This window comes from Mobula hypostoma, chromosome 21 (assembly GCF_963921235.1).
Source record: "Mobula hypostoma chromosome 21, sMobHyp1.1, whole genome shotgun sequence".
Lineage (NCBI taxonomy): Eukaryota > Metazoa > Chordata > Chondrichthyes > Myliobatiformes > Myliobatidae > Mobula > Mobula hypostoma.
In genome coordinates this window covers 54001582-54024702 of record NC_086117.1, presented here as the reverse complement: position 1 = coordinate 54024702, position 23121 = coordinate 54001582, and the positions used below count along the sequence as shown (strand labels likewise).

At 47.8% G+C, this 23121-nt stretch overlaps 1 protein-coding gene across 1 annotated transcript in view; it reads right to left on the bottom strand.

The window, feature by feature from the left end:
- The window catches only part of adgrd1 (adhesion G protein-coupled receptor D1), a 200578-nt gene that overhangs the window by 61449 nt on the left and 116008 nt on the right, over positions 1 to 23121 (bottom strand). The window contains exons 11-12 of the mRNA XM_063073236.1: positions 3296 to 3369; positions 246 to 369 (exon numbers count right to left, since the gene is read on the bottom strand). Of these exons, the coding sequence (XP_062929306.1) occupies positions 246 to 369; positions 3296 to 3369 (198 nt within the window). The remainder of the gene's footprint in view (positions 1 to 245; positions 370 to 3295; positions 3370 to 23121) is intronic.

The window sequence follows — 23121 nt, the reverse complement described above, 5'->3', positions numbered from 1 at the left end:
CCTGGTCTGGAGAAACATTGTCTCGTTTGACTGTATACATGTATAAAGGTAAATGACAATAAGCAGCTTGACATGACTTGCCTACACTGGGAAATGGAAAAGCCCCTCATGGTTTTACAAACCTCTGACATGTCACCCATCGGCCGCCTTCACCCCAGGGAAAACAGCCCCAGCCTGTCTGCTTTCTAGTCTCGGTCATGTCCTGATAAATGGCGTCTAGGTTTTCCAGGTTAAAATGCACTCACCTCCAGGGGCACCACTTGCATGAGGATGGCGAAGTTGGTGAGGTGATTACAGAGGCAGACGGAGTGGGAGGCGTTCCCTCCGATCCGGATGCACCCCTCGTTGGACCAGACACCCGTCCCGGAACTGGAACAAGTCAAGAAAGAGAAGGCAATCCCGCTGCCACTGTGCACTGACCACAACAGCTCCTCACTTCTCAAGAAGGCAGAGCAGCGTCTACACTTTCTGGGGCGACTGAGGCATGCAAGGCTCCCCACCCCTATCTCAGCAAGGTTCTACACGTGTATCCTCTCTGGCTGCATCATTGTGTGATACGGAAGCTGCAAGGCATCAGGCCGCAGGACCCAACAGAGGACAGTAAAACCCGCTGAGAGGATCACTGGGGTCTCCCTCCAAATACCACTCCCCCCCTTTTGTGACATCCTTTTACCGGGAGCTCTGCAGACAAAGGGCCCAGAGCATTGGTAATTGGTTACAGAGGACAGTAAAAACCACTGAGAGGACCACTGGGGGTCTCCCTCCCCCCACTATTTGTGTCATTTACTGGGAGTGTTGTATACGAAGGGCCCAAGGCATTGTCGAGGATCCGCACCACCCATCCCACAATCTCTTTGTCCCACTGTCGTCAGGAAGGCGATACAGGAGCATCAGGACTAGACTGCCAGACTGGGTAACAGCTTCTTTCCTCAGGCTGTGAGAGTAATGAATACCCTGACACCACTGAGATCTCGTCACTAGGACAGTGAGCTGTTTACTGTTTACTGTTTACTCTGCTGTGCACTACATGCATTTTGAATGTTATTTTATTAACCATTTTGGTTTATGTGAAGCAACAGACAAAATGCTGGAGGAACTCAACAGGTCAGGAAGCATCTATGGATAAAAGTAAACAGCCGACATTTCGGGCCAAGACCCTTCTTCAGGACTGAGAAAGAAGGGGGAGGAAGTCTGAATAAGAAGGTGGGGAAGGGGGAGAGGGACAGGAGGCTGGCTGGAAGGTGACAGGTGAAGCCAGGTGGATGGGAAAGGTAAAGGACTGGAGAGGAAGGAATCTGACAGGAGAGCGGAGTGGACTGTAGGAGAAAGGGAGGGAGGAGGGGACCGGGGGAGGTGATAGGCAGGTAAGATGTAAGGAACTAGATTGGGGAACAGGAGAAGAGGAGAGCAGGAGGGAATTTTTTTTAACCGGAAGGAAAAAGCAATACTCATGCCATCAGGTTGGAGGCTACCCAGATGGAATATGAGGTGTTGCTCCTCCACCCTGAGGGTGGCCTCATCTTGTCACAAGAAGAGGTCATGGACTGACACGTCGGAACAGGAATGGGAACGGGAATTAAAATGTTTGGCCACCGGGAATTCCCGCTTGTGGAGGATGGTGCGGAGGTTCTCAATGAGGTGTTTATGTGCAGTGTGTGATACACCTAGTGTGGGTGCACAGTGGTCCAGAGGAATGTTGTTTCGTTTGGTTGTATAAGTGTACAGTCAGATGACGATACATTTGAACTTGACACTCAACTTGAACCACGGAGCAGCTACAGCCCAAACGCAGCGCTCAGTACAAATGAACAGATTAATGAAGGTGACTGGAGGAAAGTACAGGGGGGAATATCAGGCATAGGTCTTTTTCACACAGAGAGTGGTGTCTGTGTAGAACGCACTGCCGGGAGTGGTGGTGGAGGCAGATATACGAGGGACATGCAGTTGGTGGTGAGGAAGTCAAACACGATGTTCACGTTCATTTCGAGAGGACTAGAATATAAAAGCAAGGGTGTAATGTTGAGACTTTATAAAGTACAGCTGAGGCCCCTCATCTAGGAGAGGATGTGCTGACACTGGAGAAGTTTCAAGAAAGTTCACGAAAATGATCCCAGGATTGAAAGGCTTGTCATATGAGGAGTGTTTGATGGCTCTGGGCCTGTACTCACTGGAACTCAGAAGAATGAGGTGGGAATCTCACTGAAACCTACCGAATGGTGAAAGGCCTCAATAGAGTGGATGTGGAGAGGGTGTTTCCTATAGGGGGGAGTCTTTGACCAGAGGAGACAATCTCAGAATAGAGGTACGTTCTTTTAGAGTGAAAATGAGGAGGAATTCCTTTGGCCAGAGAGTGGTGAATCTGTGGAATTCATTTCCCAAGGCGGCTGTGGAAGCTAAGTCATGGAGGAAAGGTTAGTACAGCATGGTGAGTGAAAGGGACTGCACTGGTATATGTTCTACAAACACCAGGAAATCTGCCGATGCTGGAATTTCAAGCAACACACATAAAAGTTGCTGGTGAACGCAGCAGGCCAGAAGAGGTACAGTCAACATTTTGGGCCAAGACCCTTCGTCAGGACTAACTGAAAGAAGAGCTAGTAAGAGATTTGAAAGTGGGAGAGGGAGGGGGAGATCCAAAATGATAGGAGAACACAGGAGGGGGAGGGATGGAGCCAAGAGCTGGACAGGTGATTGGCAAAAGGGATATGAGAAGATCATGGGACAGGAGGCCCAGGGAGAAGGAAAAGGGGGAGGGAGAAAGCCCAGAGGATGGGCAAGGTGTATAGTGAGAGGGACAGAGGGAGAAAAAGGAGAGAGAGAAAAAGAATGTGTGTATATAAATAAATAACGGATGGGGTACGAGGGGGTGGTGGGGCATTAGCGGAAGTTTGAGAAGTTAATGTTCATGCCATCAGGTTGGAGGCTACCCAGATGGAATATAAGGTGTTGTTCCTCCAACCTGAGTGTGGCTTCATCTTTACAGTAGAGGAGGCCTTGGATAGACATATCAGAATGGGAATGGGATATGGAATTAAAATGTGTGGCCACCGGGACTATGAGACTCTATGAATTCTATGAGACTCAGGGACCTCCAGAATCTTCCACATCTCCCTATTCTGTGAACAGGGAGCCACCACCACAGAGACAGCATCTTCCACAATGTTACTGACGGCATAATCCACCTTGGACACCTGTGTGCGACAGGTCCTGGTCCCCCACTTCCCCATCCCGGGCAATCAGCCCTGGTTCATGCCACAGGGACGGACGGAGAGGGACACCTCCCAGGTCATCTCACCTGAAGTCGAGGAAGGCGCACCAGAAATGCGTCAGGCTGCTCTCGTTCTGCACACCTCTGTGCTGTGCTGGATTCTAAAGGAGACAGAGAGGAGAGGAGGTGTCAGGGCAGTGCAGAGATCCACAACCAGAAGAGCATTCGGCCCATCAGGACCCATACTGGTCCACCAACGGAATCCCTCATAAGGACACAAGAAGTAGCCTCGCCAATAGCCTGTCCTGGTCTCACCACAAAGCCGCCACGGCCAAGAAGGCTCACCAACATCTTTACTTCCTCCGAGGCTAAAAGAAATGTGGCACCTCATCGATTTTTATCAACGCACCACAGAAAGCATCCGCTCTGGGTGCATCACTGTTCAGTATGGCCACTGCTCCGCCTGTGGGCGCATGGGAGTTGTGGACACATCTCAGCACTACACAGAAACCAACCTCCCCTCCATGGACTCTGTCTACTCTTCTCATTGTCTCCGTAAAGCAGCCGGCATAATCAAAAACCCCACCCACCCCAGACATCAGGAATTCTGCAGATGCTGGAAATTCAAGCAACACACATGAAAGTTGTTGGCGAACACAGCAGGCCAGGCAGCATCTTTAGGAATGATTTGTGTTGCCACCCCAGACATTCTCTCTTCTCTCCCCTCTCCCATTGGGCAGAAGATACAAAACTTGAAAGCATGTACCACCAGGCTCAGAGACAGCTACTGGTACAGGACTACTGATCAGGTCCTTAAGGCTGATTTATATTTGTGCATCAAATGTACACCGTAGGTACGGCGTAGCCGTGAACCCTACGCTGTATCTATGCTGAACCCTACGCCGTAGCCTGACGCGCACCTCTCCCAAAATGTAACAACGTGTCGCGGCGTTGCAGACCACAACAACTGTGATTGGTCTGCTTGGTAGCATCACATTTCCTCCTACGCTGCAATAGCTTCCCATTGGGCGACTGAAGGGCAGGGAAGGAACTCTGGCTGCAATGCTTTCCATAAAGCTTTACAGACCTCTGAAATTATGGAGGATCCTGTGCTTGACGCCAGTTTGTAGCTAGCTGCTACAGCCTGCTGACTTCCACCTGAAGCTAAAACTCGAATGGCGATTGCCAGTCTCTGAGTATACTGTGCGTACACTGATGCGAAATAAATGGTTGGAGACGATGAACCAAATCGTCAAATCTACCTGCTGACATCTGAAAATATTTGAAATGCATTTCCTCATCCATGTCTCTCAGTGGCCAGACAAGCACAGAAAATTCACCCTCACATGAGGAATTCTGCAGATGCTGGAAATTCAAGCAACACTCATCAAAGTTGCTGGTGAACGCAGAAATTCACCCTCCTTCAGTTTCAGTCGCAATTGTTTGAAGTTTGAGTTTCTTCACGTTGAGTTTCAACATGAAGAAACTCAACACAGTGGCATAGAAACCCCACCGCCAACTAGCATTTTGGTGGTGAATTGCAGAGCGACGCAGACACACCAACGCACAAGTATAAATGCTCACAACAGCGTAGGCCACTTGTGTAGGCTACAGTGCAAGCTCGTACGCACAAGTATAAATCAGCCTTTAGTATGATAAGATGGGTTCTTGACCTCACAATCTACCTCGTTATGATCTCACACCTTATTGTCTATCTGCACTGCACCTTCTTTGTAACTGTAACTCTTTATTCAGCATTCTGTTATTGTTTTCCCTTGTTCTACCTCAATGCACTGTGTAACGATTTGATTTGAATGAACAGTGGGCAAGACAAGATCTTCACTAACCAGTCATCATCATCGTTATGTGCCGTGTCACAGGACACAGGTGACCACGGTCTCACCACCATGATTGTTCTTGGCAAATCTTTCCACAGAAGTAGTTTGCCATTGCCTTCTTGTAAAGTGTTGTTACAAGACGGGTGACCGCAGCCATTATCAATACTCTTCAGAGATTGTCTGCCTGGTGTCAGTGGTCACATGACCAGGACTTGTGATCTGCACCAGCTGCTCAAACGACCGTCACCACCCGCTCCCATGGTCACCTGACCCTGATCCGGGGGGGGGGGGGGGTTGCTAAGCAGGTGCTACACCTCGCCCCAGGGTGACCTGCAGAGTAGGGGAGGGAAGGAGCACCTTACATCCCCTTTGGTAGAGACGTATCTCCACCCCACCATCCAGGTAAACCAATACTAATTCAAAATGCGATAGGAACGCTGAGCTGTCTGCCTCCAGGACCCACGGTTATCTAGCTTGGCTGCAATGACTGAATATGCGGAGGATGGGGGTAAAATGAAAGGTCAGGGGCAGCCCCTTCAGATGTACAAACGAGAACTGCAGCTCACAGACTCCGTGCACATGTGGTACGTGGTCTCGTTCAGCCTACAGATATGCCACACAGCTGGGAGATCGTGTACAGAGCTGGATTTATTACTGCTCTGTGCATTCCCCTCCACCCCAGATCTCCAATACGGAGGGCAGGACACCCTGCCACCCACCGCCCCCCCAAAGAGAAGGACCACCAGTCCTTGTGTGAAAAGGGGTGTTCATGGCATGAAGGACTCCAGAGGGGAAGTCAGGAGGACACGCACCTGTTCTCATTCAGGAGTCAGTGGTGGAATAAGAGGGCATCTTCAGGTTCCTGGGGGTCGACATCACACAGGATCTATCATGGGCCTAACACACTGATGCAATCGTAGAGTCTTCAAAAAGTACAGATCAGAGACAGGCCCTTTGGCCCATCTAGCCCATGCTGAACCATTTAAGCTGTCTACTCCCATCAACCTGCACCGGAACCATATCCCACCATATCTCTCCCATCCATATACCTATCCAAACTTCTCTTAAGCAGCTGTGTGTTCTCCAGCGCAATTTCAATCTGAGTCTCAGCCTGGAAAGGGCCCCGACTGTGTGGAAAACATCATGTGTGATCCCCGTACCCAAGGAGGGCCAACCGAAAGTCTTGAATGACTACTGTCCAGTGGCCCTGACCTCACACATCATGAAAACCCTAAATAGACTGGTCCTGGCTCACCTCTGACCCCTGGTCAGATCAGCCTTCGATCCCCTGCAGTTTGCCTACCAGGAGCACATTGGAGACAACGATGCTGTCATCTACCTGCTGAACGGAGCCTGCTCCCATTTGGATGAGCAGGGCAGCACTGTGACGATCATTTTTTTTAATTTCTCAAGGAAGTATTTCTTCAATACCACACAGCCCTCATTGCTGGGGGGGGAAAGCTCCATTCAATGCAGGTTGGCACTTCCATTGTATCCGGGATAACTGCAGACCACAGTTTGTGCAGCTTCAGAGCTGTGTTTCAGACATGGCTGTAAGCAGTACTGGGGCCCCACAGGGGACTGTATTGGCTCCCTTCCTGTTTACCCTGTATACCTTGAACTTTAGATACAACACTGAGTCATGTCATCTGCAGAAATTCTCCGATGACTCAGTAATTGTTGGGTGAATGAAGGGAAGATGGGAGGATGAATACAGGTCCCTGGTGGAGGACTTTGTCAAATGGTGCAAGCTGAATCATCTGCAGCTCAATATCAGTGAGACAAAGGAGATGGTGATGGACTTTAGGAAGACTAACCCTGCACTGCTCCCTGCCTACTCCTGATAGTGAGGATATAGATGTGGTGAGGACCTACACGTACCTAGGGTGCACCTGGATTACAGACTGGAGTGGAGCACCAACACAGAGGCTGTGTACAAGGGCCACAGTTGCCTCTACTTCCTGAGGAGACTGAGGTCCTTTGGAGTATGCAGGCCTCTCCTTCACATGTTCTACCAGTCTGTTGTCGCCAGTACAATCTCCTATGATGTGGTGTTCTGGGGCAATGGCATCAACACAAATGATGCCAACAGGCTCAATAAACTGATTAGAGAGTCTGTTTCTGTTATAGGAGTCAAACTGGACACACTAGACGCTGTGGTAGAACAAAGGACCCTCTGGAAACTCCTGGCAATTCTGGACAATGCTTCTCACCCTCTGCATGCCACCTTGGCTGAACAAAGGAGCACTTTCAGTAACAGACTAAGACAACTGCGCTGGTCCAAAGAGCTCTATACGAGGTCATTCTCACCCTCAGCCATTAGGCTCTGTATTGAGTCAGCCCAAAGCCAGGGAAGTGTTGGCCCCCTCCTGTGAGACTGTTTGAGGTAATTACTTTTTCTTCTTTCTTACTTTTCTTCTAATATTTGTATATCTGTGCATTTGTAATGCTACTGTGACACTAACTTCCTTTGAGATCAATAAAGTATCTGTTATCTAAACGGCGAAGTCAAGCTCACATGCACCACTTGCACTGCAGGGTCCATGCACACTGGCGAGCCATCATGAAGAAGGCATGCCCGTCACTCTACTTCTCTAGGAGATTTTGGTATGTCACCAAACACACTCACCATGGAGAGCATTCTGATGGGCTGCACCACAGCCTAGTACAGAGGCAAAGCACAAGGTCAGAAGAGAAGTGGAGGGATGGGTTAGTAAATTTGCTGATGACAGAAAGATTGGAGGTGTTGTGGATAGTGTGGAGGGCTGTCAGAGGTTACAGCGTGACATTGGTAGGATGCAAAAAAATGGGCTGAGAAGTGGCATATTGAGTTCAACCCAGATAAGTGTGAGGTGGTTCATTTTGATAGGTCAAATATGATGGCAGAATATAGTATTAATAGTAAGACTCTTGGCAGTGTGGAGGATCAGAGGGATCTTGGGGTCCAAGTCCATAGGACACTCAAGGCTGCTGCGTAGGTTGACTCTGTGATTAAGAAGGCACATGGTGCATTAGCCTTCATCAAGCATGGGATTGAGTTCAGGAGCCAAGAGGTAATGTTGCAGCTATATAGGACCCTGGTTAGACCCCACTTGGAGTACTGTGCTCAGTTCTGGTCGCCTCACTACAGGAAGGATGTGGAAACCATAGAAAGGGTGCAGAGGAGATTTACAAGGATGTTGCCTGGATTGGGGAGCATGCCTCATGAGAATAGGTTGAGTGAACTCGGCCTTTTCTCCTTGGAGCGACGGAGGATGAGAGGTGACCTGATAGAGGTGTATAAGATGATGAGAGGCATTGATCATGTGGATAGTCAGAGGCTTTTACCAGGGCTGAAATGGCTAGCACAAGAGGACACAGTTTTAAGGTGCTTGGAAGTAGGTACAGAGGAGATGTCAGGGGTAAGTTTTTTAGGCAGAGAGTGGTGAGTGCATGGAATGGGCTGCCGGCGACAGTGGTGGAGGCAGATACGATAGGGTCTTTTAAGAGACTCCTGGATAGGTACATGGAGCTCAGAAAAATAGAGGGCTATGGGTAACCCTAGGTAATTTCTCAGGTAAGCACTTGCTTGGCACAACTTTGTGGGCCGAAGGGCCTGTATTGTGCTGTAGGTTTTCTATGTTTCCATGTTTTAGACAGCAGAGGGTTCTAGACTCAGTCAGCTCCATCATGGGCACTAGCCTTCCCACCATCAGAATGCCATCACCATCAGAATGCCCACCATCAGAATGCCATCGCCATCAGAATGCCCACCATCAGAGTGCCATCACCATCAGAATGCCATCACCATCAGAATGCCCACCATCAGAATGCCCTCACCATCAGAGCGCCATCACCATCAGAATGCCATCACCATCAGAATGCCCACCATCAGAATGCCATCACCATCAGAGAGCCATCACCATCAGAATGCCATCACCATCAGAATGCCATCACCATCAGAATACCCACCATCTGAATGCCATCACCATCAGAATGCCCACCATCACAGTGACATCACCATCAGAATGCCATCACCATCAGAGTGCCATCACCATCAGAATGCCCACCATCAGGATGCCATCACCATCAGAACGCCCACCATCAGAATGCCATCACCATCAGAATGACCACCATCAGAATCAGAATCAGAATCAGGTTTAATATCACGGCATACATCATGAAATTTATTGTCTTTGTGGTAGCTGTACAATGCAATACATGATAATAGAGAAGAAAAACATGATTTACCGTAAGTAAATATTATATATATATTAGTTAAATTAAATAAGTAGTGGAAAAGTAGAAATTAAAAAAAAGTGGTGAGGTAGTGTTCATGGGTTCAATGTCCTCTCAGAAATCGGATGGCAGAGTAGAAGAAGCTGTTCCTGAATCATTGAGTGTGTGTCTTCAGGCTCCTGTACCTCCTCCCTGATGACAGCAATGAGAGAGGGCATGTCCTGGGTGATGGGGGTCCTTAATGATGGACGCTGCCTTTTTGAGGCATCGCTCCTTGAAGATGTCCTGGATACTACAGAGGCTGCTGCCCGTGATGGATCTGACTGAGTTTGCAACTCTCTGCAGCTTACTTCGATCCTGTGCAGTAGCCGCCCCCCACCCCCATACCAGACGGTGATGCAGCCAGTCAGAGTGCTCTCCACGGTACATCTGTAGAAATGTGTGAGCCTCTTGGGTGACAAACCAAATCTCCTCTAATATACCATTGTTGTAACTTCTTTAAAGCTGCATCAATACTTGGGTCCATATTAGATGCCGACACCCAGGAACTTGAAACTGCTCACTCTCTCAACTTCTGATCCGTCTCTGAGGACTGGTGTGTGTTCCCTCGTCCCACTCTTTCCTCACCATCGAGCACACCCTGGAAAGCTGATACCTCAAAAAAGTGGCATCCATCATTAACAACCCCTGTCACCTACACGATGCCCTCTTCTCATTGCTACCATCAGGGAGGAGGTACAGGAGCCTGAAGACACACACTCAACGATTAGGAACAGCTTCTTCCCCGCTGACATCCGATTTCTGAATGGACATTGAACCCATGAACACCACCTCAACATTTACCTTTTACACTATTTATATATTCTGTAAGTTGTATTTAATTATAACAACTTATAGCACAGCACTGTTGCCACAAAACAACAAAATGTCACCTTACACTGCTAAGTCTCTTTGAGGGGTGCCTACCCTGAATCTTCTCTCTGACGAGAGATCGGTGAGATCCTCTCTCACTGCTCCCCCTCTGTGATTCCTGCTGCCCTCCAATCCTTCAACCATATGCTCATCCAGGACCACTCCCACAGCCACATCTTTAATTAATTATATATATAATAATTAAGCATTCTTGCTCATTTAAATAACACATTACGGGTTATAATAATACATTACGGGTGATATATATGAATATGTGACTTGCATACATCATCACGCTACCACGTGATACGCCTGCGCCTCACCTGAAGTAAACACGAAGTTAGACCTACATCTCAGACTCCCGCGTCTTCCTCTGAATTACTTTAATACTTTGAAAGTACGAAACATAACACCTCACCAAACATTTCAATTCCCATTCCCATTCCTGTTCCGACATGTCAGTCCACGGCCTCCTCTTCCGCCATGGGGCCACCCTCAGTGTGGAGGAGCAACACCTCATATTCCATTTGGGTAGCCTCCAACCTGACGGCATTAATATCGATTTCTCCTTCCCATAAATAAAAATTCCCCACCTCCTCATCCCTACTCTGAACTTTTACTTCTTCCCACCTCCCGATTACTTCCCTCTGGGTCTCCTCCTCCTTCCCTTTCTCCTATGGTCCACTCTCTGCTCATTTCAGACTCTTTTCTTTCCTGCCCTTGACCTTTCCCACCCACCTGGCTTCACTTATCACCTTCCAGCTTGTCCTCCTTCCACCCCCCCAATCTTTTTTATTCTGGCATCTTTCCCCTTCCTTTCCAGTCCTGGTGAAGGGTCTCAGCCTGAAACATCAACTGTTTATTCATTTCCATAGATGCTGCCTGACCTGCTGAGTTCCTCCAGTGTTTTGTGTGTGTTGCTCTGGATCTCCAGCATCTGCAGAATCTCTTCTATTTATGATACCAGATTTGTTTCTGGTTTCTAAAGGAGGCAGATTTGGACGAGCATGAGGCCTTCCACGATGGTTATTTATAGAGAACATGTGATCCGAACCTGCAGCCAAACGGCCATAGTTCAAAGAGATGGGAGCCGTGCCAAGACACTGCGGTGGAGCAGGGATTCCAGCTGGGTGATACTGGCCGCCCAAACAGCAGGTGGGAACGACTCTGCTCTTACTCTGGGGAAGACGCGGTTGGAAAGAGTGTTGGGAGTCACCACCAAACGCTGTGTCGCCAGCTGTGAATGGGGAGGGAATGGGGAGGGGCGGAACAGGAGGGTCTTCTGACCCACTACCCTGCCCCCAGTCTCCGCTTCCTCCTCTCCAATGTCAGATTTCTGACAGCGTTGTTGTTACTTAATTGTCAGTCTTTGTGTGTAATTTTCGCATAGTGTTTAGTTAAATCTTTGTTTTTAATTTACTCAGACCTACGTGTGAAACAGGCTTTTCCATTCCTTCAAGCCATGCCGCCCAGCAACACCCCTGACTTCATCACGGGACAGTCTTTGGACTGTGGGAGGAAACCAGAGCACCCGAAGGAAACCTATGCATACACGGGTAGGAACGTGCAAACTTGCTTACAGAGGACAGCGGGATTGAACTACAAACTCCAACACCCTGAACTGTAACTGCGTCACGCTAACCACTATGCCACCATAGCGCCCGCGCGGTGCTGGATTTCCTTTAGGGAGGCACCGCGGCGTAGTGGTTAACAGAACGCTTTACAGTGGCAGCACCCTAGACTCAACTCCCGCCGCCGGCTGTAAGGAGTTTGTACGTTCTCCCCGTGACCGCATGGGTTTCCTCCGGGTGCTCTGGTTTCCTCCCACAGTCCAAAGTCATACCGTTTGGTAGGTTAATTGGTCATTGTAAATTGTCCCATGACTAGGCTAGGATTAAATTGGAAGGCACTGCGTGGCACAGCTCAATAGGTTGGAAGGGCCTATTCTGTGCTGTATCTCAATAAATATTGAATTTATTCTACCGTGAATGCCTGCAAGAAAATGGATCTCAGGGTAGTATATGGTGACACAAACGTACTTCGATAATAAATTTATTTTGACAGTCCGTGACCACTGCCTCACTAATTTTCTTTGGCAAAATCTATTTATTGTAACTTATAGTCATTTTTTAGTGTCTTGCTCTGCCCTACTGGCACAAAACGCCGCGGTAGGGCAGCCTCCAGCGTGACGTTATTAGAGCCCGGGGCTCCGGGCATCAGAGGGCAGACTTCAATTCCGGCGTCCTCTTCAGAAAGTTTCGTACGTTCTACCCGCTCCCTGAGTGCACGTGGGTCTCCTCCCGGTGCTGCAGTTTCCCCACGCAGTCTGAAGGCGTGCCAGGTCACTGGTCGTTGTAAAGTGGGGTTAAATCGGTGAGACGCTGGGCAACTTGGCTCGAAGGGCCTGTTTCACAACATATGTCAATGATAATGAAGCTGATTCCGATCGCAGGTCCAAACAAGACTGCAACCACTTTAACTTTGGACTCCTGTGGTTTGATAATTTATTGGTGACTTCCCTCCGTGTTTACAGAAGGGAGGGGGGTGAGCGATGTGTCTGCTACACTTTATTACACTTCGCAGCTACCCCATGTCAAACACTATATGCCTTCAGGAAACTTCTTTACAGCCGTATCTGATCCAAGGGTTGTAAAACCGTCTCTCCGAGCAAGGTCACCGCACACTACACTACACCGCGACGCTTGCCCAGGAATTTCCTGCTTCCTGTTGGAATTCCGTCAGAAGCGCACAGAAATTCCCAATTAGGAATGGCAAATTGTGTTCCCCAGATGGTCTGCATCTGGTCTCGGCTGGTATTTGCAGCCATTTGTAGTTAAGCCTGTTGGTGTGGGGGCACGAGCTGCCTTCCTAAGAAACAGAAACAGCTTTATTATAGAGCATTACACCACAGGCCCTTCATCCCATCTAGCCCGTGCTGAGCTGTTATTCTGCTAAGTCGCATCAACCCATATTCCTCAGTTACCCTCCTATCCACATACTTATTGAAACTTCTCTTAAATGGTGAAATTAAACCCACAACCACTGTTTCCAACGGCAGCTGGTTCCACACTTGTACCTTCATCTGAGTGAACAAGTTCCCCCTCAGGTTCCCCTAAATATTTCATCTTTCACCCTTAGCCCGTGGCCTCCAGTTCTAGTCCTGCTCACTGGCGTACGTCATGGAATATCATGTTTTGCAGCAGCAGTACAGTGCAATAGATAAAATAAACTATAAATTAGAACTAAAAAAATGCACAGTACATACAGCACTGTGCAAACATCTCTGGCGCATATATATAGCTAAGGTGCCAAAGACTTTTTGCACAGTATTGTATTTGTCAAAAGTGAAGCCTTAAGAGCGAGTTTGTAAATCTGGCAGGAGCAAAGGAAGTTGGGAATGGTGGGAGTGGAGCGCCACGGGAGGGGTGTGGGACAGGTGGCAGAGAAGGAGTGTCAGGATGGGGTGTTGGCACGGGTGCAGACTCACCCAGCCCTGAGACACCAGGCAAGGTCATTTGATTCCAAGCAATTGGTTTATTGATCATTACAGAATGTCTCTCTGGTGCTTCCCGCTCCCTCCCCTCTCCCTCCCCTCTCCCTTCCCCTTTTCCCAACCATGATTCCCCTCTCCCTGTCCCCTTCCCACACTCAGTCCACAATAGAGACCCAGATCAGAATCAGGTTTATCATCACTCACGTATGTCATGAAATTTGTTTTCTTTTGCGGCAGGAGTACAGTGCAATACATAAAGTTACAGTACTGTGCAAAAGTATTAGGCACCCGAGCTATATATTCATGCCTAAGACTTTTGGAACAAAGTACTTCTGCACAGAACTGTAGCTGCAGCACCCAGTGGCTGGCCGGAGAATCAGGCCTAATGAAAGATCGAATTCTGTCTTAGTCTCCAAGTAATGGATTCGGACCATGGCATCAGGCGGTGAGGTGCTGGTGACAGGTATAGATGGTTAATCACGCACAGCAAAGACTACGGTGAACCCCATTCCCATCTGACCCAACCCCCAACTCCCACAGTCCCAGCAAGGGCTCAGCATTTCAGCGTAACAGACAGCTCATTCCTTCCCCATGATTTCTTCAATAAAACCTCTGTCCCTGTAGAAATAGAAATAATAGTTTCAGGGATGCAGCTGGTGTCGTTCAGTGTGAAGCAACCAACTCCCTGCATGGATCTGGACTCCCAGGGGCCTCTGCTATAGGCCGGGCCTCTGCGGGAGCGCAGGACTCCAGTTACTCAGTAACTGCCCCGCTATTTACCCCGACAGCAGGGAATCGGTGACCACGGAGCAAGTAATTGTGTTAAGCAATGTGTTCATTCCAACTTCGTAACTACAGAAACCAGCTCTGCCTACAGTCAGACCCTGCAGCCCTATGAAGAGAGGCTCCCTGCAACACTGCTGGTTCCTGGGCAGCCCAGCCTCTCCCACGAATATTGCTCACTCCTGACACCACAATCCGTGACAAGGGATTGACCTACTGCATAAAACTGTAAGACATAGGAACAGAATTAGGCCATTCTGCCCATTAATTCTGCTCCACCGTTTCATTATGGCTGATTTACATGTTATCCCTTTCAACCCCATTCTCCTACCTTCTCCCTGTGATGTCCTGACTAAGCAAGAACCTATCAGCCTCCACTTTAAATATACCCAATGGCTTGGCCTCCACAGCTGAACGTGGCAAAGGATTCCACAGATTCACAACTGGCTAAAGAAATTCCTCCTCATCTCTGTTCTAAAAGGACATCCCTCTATTCTGAGGCTGTACTCTCTGGTCCTAGGCTCCCCCACTATAGGAAACATCCTCTCCACATCCACTCTATCGAGCCCTTTCAACATTCGATAGGTTTCAATGAGATCCTCCCCCATTCTTCTAAATTCCAGCGAGTAGAGGCCGAGAGCCATCAAATGCTGCTCATACATTAACCCTTTCATTGTCTGAATCATTCTCGTGAATCCTCTCCAAACCTTCTTTAATCTTTTCTTAGATAAGGGACTTAAAACTAGAGCTGCAGGGGATGGGAACCAGAGCGCCAGAACAGATAGTGGAGTGGCTGTGGAGAAAGATGTTAAGTTAGGAATCAAAAGGTTGAGAATGGTAGGTCTCGTGTCCTGAGCTGCATATATTTCCTTTATTTTGGTGTGTGCGTCTGCGTGCGTGCGTGTGCGATGTTGGCAGGATGATGCCTTTTTCATGCCTTTACAAGGCTCGGAGCGAGAAAGAGAGAGACTGTGTGGCGTGCCGTTCCTCACATAGGCATTTCGCAGTATTTTTCCCTTTATTTTATGAGGTCGAGCTGCGATCTCGATACTCAACCCGGCACAGATGGAAAGTGTACTCGGGAGCGGACCCGACTGGGTTCGAACCCAGGAACCTTCGCTCCAGAGTCCGGCACTGATGTCATTGTGACACCAGCCGGCCCTGAGCTGCATATATTTCAATGCAAGGAGTATTGTAGGAAAGGAGGATGAGCTCAGGGCATGGATCAGCACGTGGAATTGTGACAATGTAACCAATAGTGAGACTTGCTTGCAGGAAGGACAGGATTGGCAACTCAATATTCCAGGGTTCCATTGTTTTAGACGCGACAGAGCGGGAGGAATTAAAGGAGGAGGGGCAGTGTCACTCGTCAACGAATGTGTTAAATTGGTGCTCCGTCAGCACAGACTGGAGAACTCGCCTGGTGAGGCTTTGTGGGTGGAACTGAGGAATACGAAAGGGATGACCACATTAATGGGATTATATTACAGACCACCCAACAATCTGTGGGATTTAGAGGAACAAATTTGTAGAGAAATCGCAGACTGTTGCAAGAACCATAAGGTTATTATAATAGGTGATTTTAACTTTTTACATCTTGACTGGGAATCCCATACTATAGAAGGACCAGATAGGATAAAGTTTGTCAAATGTGTTCAAGAAAGTTTCCTTAATCAGTAGCTAGAAGTTCCAACTAGAGAGAGTGCGATACTTGATCTCCTATTAGGAAATGAGACAGGGTAGGTGACAGAAGTTTGTGTAAGGGAACACATCTGGTGATCAGAATGCCATTAGTTTCAAAGTAATTATTGAAAATGTTAGGTCTGGTCTGCAGGTTGAGATTCTAAATCGGAGAAAGGTCAATTTTGATGCTATCTGAAAGGTTCTGGCAAGTGTGAATCTGGACAGATTGTTTTCTGGAAAAAGGTGTACTTGGTAAGTGGGAGGCCTACAAAAGTGAAATTTTGAGAGTACAAAGCTTGAATGTGCCTGTCAGAATAAAAGGCAAGGACAACAGGTTGAGGAAACTTTGGTTTTTGAGAGACATTGAGTCCCTGGTTAAGAAACAAAAGGAGGTGCATAACAGGTACAGGCAGATAGGAATAAATGAGGTGTTAACAGAGTACGGTGTAAGTAATACAAGAGAACACTTAAGAAGGAAATGAGGAAGGCTAAAAGAAGACATGAAGTTGCTTTAGCAGACAAGGTGAAGGAGATTCCCAAGGGATTCTAAGGATATATTAAGAGAAAAAAGATTGCAAGGGACAAAACTGGTCCTCTGGAAAATCAGGGTGGTAAACTATACATGGAGCCAAAAGAGATGAGAGACACTGTAAATGGATTTTTTGCATCTGTATTTACTCGGGAGACCAACACAGAGTTGCTATAGGTGTGAGGCCATGTAGCAGTGAGATCATAGACCCCATACAAATTACAGAGAGGAGGTGTTTGCTGTCTTGAGGCAAATTAGGGTGGATAATTCCCCAGGGCCTGACAAGGAGTTCCCTTGGACCCTGTGGGAGGCAAGAGCAGAAATTTGCAGGGGCCCTAGCAGAGGTAATTAAAATATCCTTAGCTGCAGGTGCCAGAGGGTCGTAGGATAGCTAATGTTGTTCCATTATTTAAGAAAGGCTCTAAAAATAAGCCAGGAAATTATAGGCCAATGAACCTGACATCAGTATTGGGAAAGTTATTGGAAGGTGTTCTTAGAGACTGGATATCTACAGTGAATATTTGGATAGACAGCAATTGATTAGGGATAATCAACATGGCTTTGTGCATGGTAGGTCGTGTCTAACCAATCTTATAGACATTTTTGAGGAAGTTACCAGGAAAGCTGGTGAAGGTAAGGCAGTGGATGGTGTCCACATGGACTTTAACAAGGCCTTCGACAAGCTCCCACATGGGAGATCGGTCAAGAAGATTCATTCACTTGGCATACAACAGGAGGTAGTAAGTTGGATTAGACATTGGCTTTATGGAAGAAGCCAGAGAGTGGTAGTAGATGGTTGCCTCTCTGACTGGAGGCCTGTGACTAGTGGAGTGCCGCAGGATCAGTGTTGGGTCCATTGTTGTTTGTCATCTATATCAATGATCAAGATGATAATGTGGTTAACTAAATCTGCAAATTAGTGGATGACATCAAGATTGAGGGTGAAATGGACAGTGAGGAAAACTTTCATGACTTGCAACAGGATCGGACCAGCTAGAAGAATGGGCTGAAAATGGCAGATGGAATTTAATGTAGATGAATGTGAGGTGTTGCACTTTGGTAGGACCAACCATTACACAGTGAACGGTAGGGCACTGAGGAGTGTGGTAGAACAAAAGGATCTGGGAATACAGGCCCACAATTCATTGAAAGTGGCATCACAGGTAGATAGGGTCATAAAGAAAACATTTGGCATACTGACCTTCATAAATCAAAGTACTGAAATACATGAGATAGGATGTCACGTTGAAGCTGTATGAGACATTGGTGAGGCCTAATTTGGAGTATTGTGCGCAGTTTTGGTCACCTACCTACAGAAAAGATGTAAATAAGGTTGAAAGAGTACAGAGAAAATTTACAAGGATGTTTCCAGGCCTTGAGGATCTGAGTTATGGGGAAAGATTGAATAGGTTAGGACTTTATTCCTCAGAATGTAGAAGATCGAGAGGAGATTTGACAGAGGTATACAAAATTATGAGGGGTATAGATAGGGTAAATGCAAGCAGGCTTTTTCCACTGAGGCTGGGTGAGACTACAACTAGAGGCCATGAGGGGGAACTTCTTCACTCAGAGGGTGGTGAGAGTGTGAAATGAGCTCCCAGTGCAAGTGGTTGATAGGTAGGTGGATGGTGGAGTTATGGAGGGCTCTGGTCCAGTTACAGGTTGATGGGACTAGACAGATTAATTGCTCAGCATGGACTAGATGGGCCGAAGCATCTGTTTCTGTGATGTAGTGTTGTATGACTCCAAACATGGTCTGACCAATCCCTCATTTTATACTCTAGTTCTCTTGAAATGAATATTAACATTGCATTTGCCTTCCTCACCACCGACTCAACCTGCAAATTAACCTTCAAGGAATCCTGCACAAAAAGACTCCCAAGTCCCTTTGCACATCAGATTTTTGCATTTCCTCCGCGTTTAGAAAATAGTCTACATTTTAATTGCTTCTACCAAAGTGCATAACCATACACTTCCTGACACTGCATTCCATCTGCCACTTCTTTGCCCATTCTCCTGATCTGTCTCAGTCTTTCTGTAGCCTCCCTGCTTCCTCGACACTACCTGCCCCATCACCTATCTTTGTATCAGCTGCAAACGTGGCCACAAAGCCATCAATTCCATCATCCAAGTCACTGACAAACGGCATGAAGTGAAAGGAAATGGTCCCAAGATGGCACCAGTGACCAACGTGGCCATCGGTAATCGCAGATAGGTCGTGAAACTACTTTTCCTTCTTCTTCTTTTAAATATACTTCTACTACTAAATAGTGTGTGATTGGAGTCTGTAATTTACATTTTGATTAAGCGTTTTGGGCTGACTGCACGACCTGGTGCTTTTGCTGTTTCTGGGAGAATTTGGCATGGTTGAGAGAGGACTGAGCAGGAACCCATCGTCAGCTCCATTACTCCTCACTGATTGAAGTATCAAACGAGAGTGAAATCAGGGAGGACGGGAGTGAAGGGCAAGTGAGTGTTTAGCACCGTCTGCTTGCATTTGACTGGTCTGCCTCCCCCTCCCAATCAGTGCTGCCAGAGGGGGGTGCAGCAGTCTTGGGGCTTGGGCAAGGTTTGATCGGCACAGTTTGTGGCTGTGTACTTGTTCCTGTGGTTTATGTTGCGTGAGTTTCTACTGTATCTACTTTTTTGCTATTTTGCACAATTTGATTGGGGGGGGGGGTCTCAGTGCAGACTGGCTGTGCAACCTGCAGTCAACGAGCGACACGGCTCTGAACTGAACTGAACTGAACTGTACTAAACTGAACTCTTGGACCATCTGAGGATCCTGCAGTTTGATGTTCTGTGTGCTATTCCCTCACCTTTCCCCCCGTTGCGCGATTCGTTCTTTTCTTGCGCGTTGGGCGTTTGATGTTTTCTTTGAACGGGTTCCATGGTGTTTCTTTGTTTTGTGGCTGCCTGCGGGAAGCCAAATCTCAAGGTTCTATGCTGTAGACATACCTTGATAATAAACGTACTTTGAATCTTTTGACCCCTGTGGAACACCACTAGTCACTGGCAGCCATCCAGAAAAGGCTCCCTTTATCCCACGCTTGGCCTCCTGCCAGTCAGCCAATCTTCTTTCCATGCTCGTATCTTTCCTGGCATACTATCAACTCTCACCTTGTTAAGCAGCCCCAAGTGCCGCACCTCGTCAAAGGCCTTCTGAAAACCCAAGTAAACAACATCCACTGACTCTCCTTCGTCAGTCCTGCCTGTTGACTGAGTTCAGTGGGTTTGTGGGCATTTGGTAATAAAGGAAAATGGAGACAGTGCAGGGGGCAGAGGACCCTGCAGAAGACTGGAGAAGAGTCTGAGATCGGATAACAATTCCTGTTCCCACTTCTTGTGCTCTGACAGCAAACATTATTTTCAAAGTCTACATGCCTTGAAGTCCCTCCCTGCTGTGCAGAAACATCTGCTTTCTACTAATCTCACATTACAGCACTCATTCTGTCTCCGAAACTTGTTCCAGTATTTAATTAAGCGGGAAAGGAGGCAGGGGGAGGGAAGGGGGTGGTGGCAGAAATCAGGGGCACACTGACGGGGTGGGCGAAATGCTCGGGAGAGTGAGCAGCGTGTGAAGGGGGGGGTAATCGGACTCCACACACACATTCACACTCACTCACTCGCGTACACACTCACAAGCACACACAAACACAAGGAGCGCCATGGTAACGTGGCAGTTAGTGCGGCACTATTACAGCTCGGGGCATCCGAGCTCGGAGTTCAATTCCAGCGTCCTCTGTAAGAAAGTTTGTATGTCCTGCCCGTGTGCATGTGGGTTTCCTCTGGATGCTCTGGTTTCCTCCCACAGTCCAAAGACCTACGGATTAGTAGGTTAATTGGTCCATTGTAAATTGTCCTGGGATTAAGCTAGGGGTCAAATGTGTGGTTGTAGCTGGCGCAACCACCAATAATTAATTAATTAAACAAAAAACATACACACACATACACGCACGTTCCCTGCCCATCTGTCCTACCTCTGTCACACGTGTCTCACCCTCCCAACATCTCCTGGCAAATTATTTCCCCTCGTGCACCTCATCGTAATATTCCTCCTGAAATCTCAGATGAAGGCACCGCCTTCTGTCCTACCCCCACCCTCCTCGATGTCACAAATAATCCCTACGCCAGAGGTGTGTCAATGGGCTCCAGTCCAGACTGTAAGAATGCCTCCGCAAACTCGTATTCAGTCAAGGCAAGTGTCAAACACAGCAAAACAGCGAACACCGATTGACGGAAGGGATTCTGCAGATGCTGGAAATCCAGAGCAACACACACACAAAATGCTGGAGGAACTCAGCAGGTTAGGCAGCATCCATGGAAATTAATAAACACTCAAAGATCCGGACCGAGACTCTTCATCAGGACTGAGAAAGAAGGGGGGAAATGCCAGAACGGAAAGGTTGGGAGAGGGGGAGGAGGCTAGCTAGAAGGTGATAGGTGAGTCCAGGTGGTGGGAAAGGGAAAGGTAAAGGGCCGGAGAAGAAAGAATCTGATAGGAGAGGAGAGTGGACCATAGGAGAAATGGAAAGAAGAGGGCCACCAGGGGGAGAAGAGTTAAGAGGCCAGAGTGAGGAATAGATGAAGGGGGGTGGGGAAGGGTTTTTTTTTACCAGAAGGCAAAATCGATATTCATGCCGTCAGGTTGGAGGCTACCCAGACAGAATATAAGGGATTGGTCCTCCAACCTGAGGGTGGTCTTATCATGACAAGAGAGAAAGCCGTGGAGAATATGTCGGAATGGGAATGGGGATTGGAATTGAAATGGTTGGCCACCAGGAAGTACCACGTTGTTTAGTCCAGTATACCACACACAGCTCTGGGAATGCTCCGAACTCCACCCCACGAGGCTCCCATTTGGCCAGAAGGCTGTCCACATTCTAAAACACACTGAGGTAATTTCAGTAACGCAGAGCTTGCAGAACAGAAATAAAACCTTCTCAAACAACTTAGCAAGCCCCCAAGTACATCATGCAGCAGGGTGTTAACCCCTTCCTGACCAAACAGTCTCACACCTTGTGCAGCGGACTGGGTCCAGGGGCCGTGTGCCAACTTTGAATTTGATGAGGGAGTTGGAGACGGGGGGTTGGGGGCGGGGGGTGCATAAGTCCACCCCAGCTGACAGTAACCTCACACAGATTTCCCTAAGTGGTGTGAGGTTCTGGTTATCCAAGGGCTCATGTAATCCCACAGAGCAAGGAATATCCCAGATTATACAGTCATAGATCATAGACAAGTACAGCACAGAAACAGACTCTTCAGCCCATCAAGTCTGTGCTGAACCATTTAAACTGCCTACTCCCATCAACCTGCACTGGGATCATAGCCCTCCTTACCCCTCCCATCCATCCACCCATCTAAACTTCTCTTAAACGTTAAAATCAAACTTGCATGCAGCACTTATGTTGGCAGCTCGTTCCACACTCTCACCACCCTCTGAGTGAAGAAGTTTCCCCTCATGTTCCCTCTAAATTTTTCACCTTTCACCCTTAACCCACGACCTCTGGTTGTCGTCCCGCACAACTTCAGTGGAAAAATCCTGCTTGCACTTACCCTGTCTATACCCCTCTTGATTTTGTAAACCTTTGTCACATCTCCCCTCAACCTTCGACGTTCCAAGGAGTAAAGTCCTGACCTAGTCAATCTTTCCTTATAACACAGGTCCTCCAGACTTCTATACCCAGTTGCCCTAACTGATAAAGCCAGCAAGCCAAAGGCTTCTTCACCACCCTGTCTACTCTGTCTGAGTGGAAATAAAGGGGAGTCCTCTCTGGCTAGCTGCCGATGACTAGCGGTGTTCAACAGGGGTCTGTGTTGGGACCACTTCTTCCTACATTATATGTCAATGATTTGAATGACAGCTTTGATGGTCTCTGGCCAAGTTTACAGATGATACAAAGAGGGGTGGAGGGGCAGATAACGACACAGGAACAGAGAGGCTGCAGAAGGACTTCGACAGATTAGGAGAATGGGCAAAGAAGCGACCAATGGAATACAGTGTCAGGTAGTGTATTGTCATACACTTTGATAGAAGGTATAGAAGGGTTGACTATTTTCTAAGTGCAGAGAAAAAACTGATGTGCAAAGGGACTTGGGAGCCCTTGTGCAGGATTCCCTAAAGTTTAATTTGTAGATGGAGTTGGTGGTGAGGAAGGCAAATGCATGTTAGCATTCATTTCGAGAAGACAAGAATATAAAAGCGAGGATGTAACACTGAAGCTTTATGGAGCACTGGTGAAGCCTCACTTAGAGTATTGTGAGCAGTTTTGGGCCCTTTATCTAAGAAAGGATGAGCTGACGTTAGAGAGGGTTCTGAGGAGGTTCATGAAAAACAATAAACACAAAATAATCTGCAGAAGCTGGGGTCAAAGCAACACTCACAACACGCTGGAGGAACTCAGCAGGTCGGGCAGCATCCGTGGAAACGATCAGTCGACGTTTCGGGCCGGAACCC